The 8104-nt window shown below is 56.0% G+C and overlaps 1 protein-coding gene across 5 annotated transcripts; it reads left to right on the top strand.

Moving 5' to 3' along the window:
• Positions 1-30: 30 nt before the first annotated feature.
• SLC30A2 (solute carrier family 30 member 2) lies at positions 31-8065 on the top strand. 5 transcript variants are annotated; one of them, XM_040465598.1, is made up of 9 exons: positions 31-191; positions 848-1068; positions 1849-1995; positions 2710-2863; positions 3611-3767; positions 4502-4607; positions 4839-4887; positions 5742-5876; positions 6341-6478. In XM_040465598.1, the coding sequence occupies exons 1-9, from the start codon at positions 142-144 to the stop codon at positions 6363-6365; spliced, it is 1044 nt and encodes a 347-aa protein (XP_040321532.1). In that variant the 5' UTR covers positions 31-141; the 3' UTR covers positions 6366-6478. The 5 variants fall into 5 exon arrangements, with proteins under 5 accessions (XP_040321532.1, XP_040321524.1, XP_040321515.1 ...); XM_040465581.1 differs by having other exon boundaries at positions 34-191; positions 6336-8065; XM_040465590.1 differs by lacking the exon at positions 4839-4887 and having other exon boundaries at positions 33-191; positions 6341-8065.
• Positions 8066-8104: the final 39 nt, after the last annotated feature.

Raw genomic sequence — 8104 nt, 5'->3', positions numbered from 1 at the left:
AGGGACCCCGGGAGCGGCGCGCGGGGCCCTCCCGGCAGGTGGGTGCGCGCTGCGCAGCGTCCCGCGCGCAACTTCCAGGGCGCCCTGGGCCCCGAGGCCGCGCGCGGCTTCCCGGGCCCAGCGCAGGGCGCGCGGGGCGGCATGGAGCCCACGGAGAGGCAGCATCTGATGGACGCCAGGCCCGGAGCCCGGTAAGGCGAGAGCCTGGGGAGGAGCGGGCATTTGAGCGGCATCGGACGCATCTCCTGGTTTGCAGTTTCCAGTGGATGGTTTTGCGGGAGGCTTGAAACGGGACCACACAGAAGGGACGGGAGGTTGGGGGAAGCGAGGGAAGGGAAAACCGAGCGTGGGCACGAGATCATCCTTCCCTCACGGCTGAGCACAGATCCTGACCCGTCGCCCGCTAGTGTGCGGTGGCAAACCTGGAGCCCCGCCCCTGGCCCGACACTTTGCCCCCGGGCAGCCCCGCCCTGGGAGGCCCTGTGTCCCCAAGTGCGCAAGAGGAGGGTCTGCCCTTCTCCAGATCCTGAACTGCCTTGCTTCTCCGTGCTTGATTGCACTGGCCCCGCCCCTTGGCCAGTTCCCAAGGTCTTTGCTGCCTCCAGGCGCTGAGAGAGGTGGGGGAGGAGGGAACACCGTGGACCAAGACCCCAAGACTCCTGGACTGGTCATTTCCCCAGCACCCCACTCCAAACACGAGTTTCTGGTTACTCCTCAGAGACTGTCGAGCTTGGAGTGTCCATAACTATTCTTTCAATTGGACACATGGGAACGCCAAGGACTGGAGTCAGCCCTCCTTGCCCCCATCTCAGAGCTGAGTCTCCCCTCTCTTTTCTTCCCTGGCCAGGTCTTACACTGGATCTCTGTGGCAGGAGGGGGCCGGCTGGACCCCTCTGCCCGCACCTGGCCTGGACTTGCAGGCTATTGAGCTAGCCGCTGAGAGCAACCATTACTGTCATGCCCAGAAGGGTCCTGGCAGTCACTTTGACTCCAAGAAGGAGCAGGCCCGGCGACAGCTTTATGTGGCCTCTGCCATCTGCCTGGTGTTCATGATTGGGGAAGTCATTGGTAAGGACTTTTGTGCTAATTAAATGAAATTGGGAGCATGGATAGTCTGGATGATCCGAAAAGCTTTTCTCCTGGATGTTCCTAGTAATATTAATACTTATAGCCCCAGGGCGCTGGCTGGCTCAGTTGGTAGAACATGCAAAGGCACAGATGGGCTGGAGCAGCCAGAGGGGCAGCTGGAGGGCCCCAGGGTAGCCCTGGCTGGAGTCTCAGGGTCTCAAGTTCAAGCCTCATGTTGGCTGTGGGGCCTACTTCATTAAAAAAAAAAAAAAAAAAACCAAAGCGAATAGCCCCATTTATTGAATGTTCATAATGCTGAGTCTTTTATATACACGTTATCTCATCCAGTCCTCACAACTTTGTACTGTCACGTGGGTGTTAATATTCTTATTTTACAGATGATGAAACTGAGGCACATTAGGGTTGAGTAATTTGCCCAAGATCATGCACAACTTGTGTGTAAGGGATGGCCTGAATGCCTAGAAGGAAAGAGCATTTACTGAGTGCCTACTATGCTTTCCAGGGCATATTTGAACTTGATTTTCACAGTCACCCTCTAAGTAGATCGTGTCTGTCCCATTTCACAGATAGAAGTTGAAGCTCAGAGAAAGTAAGTCCCTTGCCTATGGTTCAACAGCTAACGGGTGGAGAGGTCCCAAATCCACGGTCTTTTTCCAGAGTCCATGGTTTCCCTGCTGCACACACAGTCTGGGAAGGTGACTTCATGGGGGAGCTGATAAGGACCCCCCCCCCCCCATGTCCCTGGTCCTACCCTTGCAGGTGGGTATCTAGCACATAGCTTGGCAGTCATGACCGACGCAGCCCACTTGCTCACTGACTTTGCCAGCATGCTCGTCAGCCTCTTTTCTCTCTGGATGTCTTCCCGACCGGCCACCAAGACCATGAACTTCGGCTGGCAGCGAGCTGGTGAGGACCCTGGTCGGGGTTGCAAGAGGAAGCCGGTCAAGACGTGGGTTCTTTGGTGGCTGCAGTAGGGTGGGTCCCTGAGCGAGGCCAAGAAGGTGACTTGGGTTGGGCGTATCAGTCTCGGCTTCTATCCTTTGGTAGCTCCCGGTCCAATGGGGGAGCCCTGGTTCCCTGTCCTCTTGGAACTTCTAGTCTGCAGGGAAGGAGAGGTCACCTTCCTAAGAAATGAAATGGTCAAACTTCAAGAACAAATGACCGTGGCCTTAAAGCTGCACATAATTCCATGGGTCAACTCTCGGGGGAGGGAAAGGTCCTCAAAGCCTTCTGGAAGACAGAGGCTTTAAACCCCCTTTAGTTCATCTCTGGGCTGTACTGTCATTCTCCTCTTGGTGGGAGATGGCCCAGTCTCTCCTCCGAAGCCTCAGTTTGTCAGCTGAGCAATGGGTACCTATTGTAGTAAGTCAGTTTCTTTACATGTAAAACAAAAGGGGTTGACCCAGATGACTTCTTAAGGTCCTTCTAGCTCTGACATCCTCTGATGTATGAGTGGTGAGGTAAGGTACAACCATGCCGGCCATACCTTTAGCGGAGTCCCGTGGACCCAGGCCCTGACTTTGTAGGGAGGGGGCTGGTGGATCATGGAGGGATGGGGAGGCCTCCTCAGTCTTAGGGCCCCATGCCAAGATTGGTGGTGGGGTTTGGGTTCTTTCTCAGAGATCCTGGGAGCCCTGCTGTCTGTACTATCCATCTGGGTCGTGACTGGAGTGCTGGTGTTCCTGGCAGTGGAGCGACTGATCTCTGGGGACTATGAGGTCGAGGGGGGCACCATGCTGATCACATCAGGTTGTGCTGTGGCTGTGAATATCATGTGAGTGTGACCTCGGTTCCCTATGAGTCCCCCGTCCTCGTGCTTTTCACACACATATCTGCATGCCTGCTCTCAGTGGAAGGAGGCCACGGATGGGCCACAGGACCAGAACTTCTGGTGGTCTGAGCTCTGGCAGCTGGGACACCTTAGTCCTGCCTTAGGCCAAGGCTGAGGCCACTGAGGGCTCTGAGTCTGGGGCTGCATCAACTCCACCACTAACCCCTCCCCCCATATGTGTGAGTGAATAAACTGGGAACCTTCATGTCTGAAATGGGGAAGGTGAGTCTAGTTCTTATAGGAGCACATTTTCCTAAGGGCCCTTAGGGGTCCAAGTCCTTTTTCAAAGCTGGCGTGCCTGAAGTTGGTCTCGGTGAGAAGCAGGGTGTGTGGAGCACGGGGGTCTTGTTTGGGCTTTCTCTCCGTTGCTCAGTGGTCTTGGGCAAGCCGCTTCCCTCTCTGGGCCTCAACTTCCCCATCTGTGACATGGATGGGGGGAACTAGATGACCTCCATGGTGTCCTCCTGTTCCAAGATTTGGCATCTTTGTGCCCAGATCCAGCCTGGCACTGGAGCTGAGCCCATTCTCCTGTGGTGCTCTGGACCAAGGCAAGTGGGTTGGGCTCCTCACAAGGCAAAAGGAGAAAGCAGTCTGGGGGTGAGGATTTTTGTCCCACAGGAAGGCCAGCCCTATGGGTGGCCTCTACCTGCTAGGTCAGCGAGCCCCTCGGCTTTGTCTCTGCTTCTGTAGAATGGGGCTGACTCTTCACCAGTCTGGCCACGGGCACAGCCACGACACCAGCCAGCAACAGGAGAACCCCAGTGTCCAAGCTGCCTTTATCCATGTGGTTGGAGATTTTCTGCAGAGCTTAGGCATCTTGGTGGCAGCCTATATTTTATACTTCAAGGTCAGAGCTGGGGACAGAGGGAGGTGGGCCAGGGGGTTGGGGTGGGCAGGGGAGTGTAAGTTATCCGGGGGCTCCTGTGTACACGTGGCCCTTTCCAGGTTCTAGCTCCCTCCCAGCTGTGTGGGGAGAGGGAAGGAACATTCACCCAAATGCCTTCCAAGTGTCAGGGATCTTCACAACAATCCCGAAGAGCAGGTGGTGGTGTTTTCGGCAGCTCGGAAAGGTTCAGTGACTTGGATGGTGTCACACAGCTGGGAAATTGTGGAGCCAGATTCAAACCCAGGCCTGCGTGCTGCCAATGCCTGGGCATTGTCCATCACCTAGCGGCCGAGTGATGTAGTGGAAAGAGCCAGGCATTGGGGTTGAAGCCTGGCTCCACCCTTTGCTAGTGGGGTGATGTAGTCCTTTGCTCTAACTGATCTTCAATTTTTCCATCTATAAAATGAGATGTTGGGCCATTGGCATCAAGATTCCTTTTCGTTCTGTCCACATCTCAGTCCCTTGGGTAAGGAAGTGTGGGAAGGGACCGTGCCTTATCCTGAGCTATGATCTGTCCTGTCCCTTCTTCTGGACACAGGATAAAAGGTGGAGAACTGGGAGGCAGAGCCAGGGTGAGGCTTGTGCCCACCATGCAGAGAGCACCCCTCTCCCTGACTCAGCACTGGGTGGGAAGGGAGAGGGAGGCTGAGGTGTTGAGTGATGAGCCCAAGCTCCGCCTTCCCCTTTTTCTGTAGCCAGAGTACAAGTATGTAGACCCCATCTGCACCTTCCTCTTCTCCATCCTGGTCTTGGGGACGACCTTGACCATCCTGAGAGATGTGATCCTGGTGCTGATGGAAGGTAACCTGGACGTGGGGCTCCCCTTTTGTTCTTGGCTCTCCAGTTCTAACAGGTTTGGGGGGAGAGGGCAGGGGAGTCCCAGCACATTGGCAGGGAGCCAGGGTCTGGAGCCTGGCACAGGCTGGAACACCTCCTGGGGCCCCAGGCCAGTCTTGGCATCGAGCTGAGCCCTCAGGTGTGGCTGTTCCTAGAAATGTCCCTGGGACCAGACTGTGCTTTCCTTCCCTCTAGCCCCACGGTGTCCCCTCCCTGCTGGGATGTGTCCTCCCTGCCTAATCAGGTAACTTCTAAGTGGTGTCTGTAGCACTTGGTGCTCCACAGCCTTCCCTCAGGCACCTCCTCAGTCATTGACCTTCCCCGCGGCAGAGAAAGGGGCGAGGATTCTGCTTCCATTGCAGAGGAGGCACACTGACTGAGGCTGAGAAAAAAAAGTGGTGGGTGTTGGACAAGCCTACCAAATCCACTCCAGCTTAGTGCCTTCCTTTCTGAGGCCTCTGCCTCGGGAGCGGATGGCCGGGCTCTAAGGGCTTCCTTAGCGCTGACCGATGGTCTGCCCCAAGATTCCACATTCATCAGCTTTCTTGTGCCCCAGGGTCTTGGGTCATGGGGCTCAGTGTGGCCAGGGTCAGTCTGAAGTTGGATGCTGGTTTGGAGTCAGCAGGAGTTATCTGGCTACATGTCAGAGCATTTTCCCCAAGAATGTGACTGACCCAGATACGAGTGATAATGCTGATGCCTCATGTGGGTGTAGGGGTCCCCCCTTTGCCTTCTGTCTTTCTTCCTTCCATTCCAAAAAAAGTTTTCACTGGGCACCTGTTATGGGCCAGGCACTGTTCTAGGCACTGAGGACATGGTGGTACATAAAACAGACTGTCCTGCTCTCATGGAGTTTCCATTTTAGAGGGGGGCACAGGCAGGAAACGAACAAGATAATTGCAGACAGAGTCAAGTGTGAAGAGAAAATACAAAAGGATGATATGATGGAGATCATTTGGGAGGCGGGGCAACATCAGATCTGCTGGCCAAAGCGGTTGTCTCTGAGGAGACAACATGTGAACAGCAGAAAACAGCACTGGGGGTGGGGGTGGGGGTGGGGGAGCAGTTTCCTTCAGCCCCTGTCCCTGCCACCCTCAGGGACCCCCAAGGGTGTGGACTTCACAGCTGTACGGGATCTGCTGCTGTCCGTGGAAGGGGTGGAAGCCTTGCACAGCCTGCATATTTGGGCACTGACCGTGTCCCAGCCCGTGCTGTCTGTCCACATCGCCATCGGTGAGTGGTCAGGATACTCAGGGCAGGGTGAGCGAGAGGCTGCCAGAGGTCTGGGGCCATCCCCGAAGCAGCCAACGACCTCAGATGTTTGCTGGTGTGCCTTGAACCTGGCCCCATGCTGAGTACTTTATAGACATGATTTCATTTGATCATCACAACCCCATTTACAGATGAGGAGGCTAGGGCTGGGGCTGGGGTGGGGTGGTCAAGTCACTTGTCTGGGCTTTTACAGCTAACAGGTGGCAGAGAAAAGACTCTTAGCCTTAAATAAAGCCAGTGCTTTCAGGTATGGGGACCGGGAGGTTGCCTGATGCAGGAGTGGCCTCTGGGGGTTTCTTGATGCCTGTATCCTGTGCTGCTGGGGGTAGGGAATGTGATAGCCTCCCGATTGCTCCTAAGGGCCCAAGAGTGAGTAAATGTTCTCTGGTCCCTCCCCTGGGGTGTCCTCTTGGCCCCCAGCTCAGAATGCAGACGCCCAGGTCGTGCTGAAGGCAGCCAGCACCTGCCTGCAGGGCAAGTTCCACTTCCACACTATGACCATCCAGATTGAAGACTACTCTGAGGACATGAAGGACTGTCAGGCGTGCCAAGGCCCCTCGGACTGACTGCCTGGCCAGGTGCCAACGGAGCCATGGCCAGGACCTGCAGGTGGTGGGGCGGAGTGTCCCCCAGGCCCAGCCAGAACGCTGCCTATCCTGGCCGTGTTATAAAGCAGGTCCCTCTCCTGACCTCTGCTCTGTGTTCAGTGTGGAGGAACTGTTTCCTGCCTCCCCCATCTGACTACAGCCAGTTTAAGGATGAAGACGGCAAGTGTAAAGCTACTATGACCCAGCCCTTCCAGCTTCTGGATTGGTGCCTAGCAGGGCTGGGTTTGGGCCTAATCCTCAGCTAAAGCTTTGCTACCACCAGCCTCAGGAAAGGTGGTGAGGCACAGCGAGGAGTGACAGAGGGGAGACTGGCCTCAATGTCCCCTTGCCCACTGTCTTATTCCCCCCTTCAGTCTGTCTGGCCTTTGCCTTATGGATCTACGCAGAAGCCCCGGGACAGTCTGTCCCTCTGCCTATAACAATATGGTTTAAGGAGACCTTGGGGGTTGGGAGTTGAGAGCACCCCGCACGCTTACACATGTCCCCCCTGAGAAGGGGAAACCGGGGGGACCCTGAGGCCTGTCTGTGCCTTCGTCACTTCAGCTGTGAGCCAAATGTGTCTCTTTCCTGGAGGGAGGAGGCTTCTGACCAGGTAGGGACCTGGCTGCTTTCTTTCCTTATTCCTCCAGCTCAGGCACGTGTGCCAACACAATGATGCCTCTGCCACTGGTGTGTGTGGGGGGGGGGGGGGGGGCAGCAGGGGCTTCAGCTTGGGTCCTGCCCTAACAGCCCCACAGCCCCTGGGCCAGCTCTGAAGCTGGCCCAGCCTACCCTGCTCAGAACTTGAGCATGGACGACAACGGATGGGAGATGGTGGCTTCCTGAGGTGTATGCAGACTCCCAAGTCAGGGGCAGCTTGTGTTTCCGAGACGAAGAGGGGAGACCTGTGCCCAGTCTCCCAGGGAAGGCAGAACACCCAGTCATATGGTGGCCCTGGGTTTTACAAGCCAGTGCCCTTGGGTCTCATCCGAGAATAAGAGACTACGAATGAACCTACATCACAGGGTTGTTGCCAGGACTGGAGCCAAAGCCTTTTAAGCCCGTGGTGTTCCTTGAAGAGCGGTTACTTTGATCATCAGGCTGGAAAGGTGCAGCATGAGGCTGACTCGCCGGGGAGCCAGGTGGGCTTCCCAGGGGCAGCACTGACTTGATCTTGACTCTGCCCCGATTCAGGACTGGAAGAGGAGGGGTTGGTCACCCGCCTTCCCCCGTGAACCTCTTTCTTCCCCTCTGTGAAATAACCTCTTTGTGCCTTTCAAGTATGGCCATCCGGGCTTACCTGTGATCTAGGTCAGTAGGTTCTTCATCCCCTCAAAATCCGTGGGAAGTCATGTGGCTCGGAAGTGTGGTGGGGGGGGGGGGGTACTGCGGATGGCTGTGTTCTATTCTACTCCAATCTCTGGAGAAGCAAACCCCCTCTCCCCTGCAGCCACTGCAGGCCCCAGGAACCTGGATCTTGACCTCTACTGGGTGTCAAATCCTTACAGCCCTCTCAAGAGAGGGTATTTGTGGTATTACACTTGTACAGATGGGAAAACCAAAGCCAGAGAGGTGGAGTCACTTGCCTGAAGGCCCATGGCC

Source organism: Herpailurus yagouaroundi, unplaced genomic scaffold (genome assembly GCF_014898765.1).
Source record: "Herpailurus yagouaroundi ecotype Mexico unplaced genomic scaffold, PumYag 77, whole genome shotgun sequence".
Classification (NCBI taxonomy): domain Eukaryota; kingdom Metazoa; phylum Chordata; class Mammalia; order Carnivora; family Felidae; genus Herpailurus; species Herpailurus yagouaroundi.
This window is presented reverse-complemented; position numbering and strand designations above follow the sequence as displayed.

Excerpts from the sequence above, each read along its gene's own strand:
- SLC30A2 (XM_040465575.1), top strand. The coding sequence starts at position 142 with ATGGAGCCCACGGAGAGGCAGCATCTGATGGACGCCAGGCCCGGAGCC. Across the intron at positions 192-847 it reads GACGCCAGGCCCGGAGCCCG|GTCTTACACTGGATCTCTGT; the intron begins GTAAGGCGAGAG and ends TTCCCTGGCCAG. Across the intron at positions 5,877-6,335 it reads GTCTGTCCACATCGCCATCG|CTCAGAATGCAGACGCCCAG; the intron begins GTGAGTGGTCAG and ends CTTGGCCCCCAG.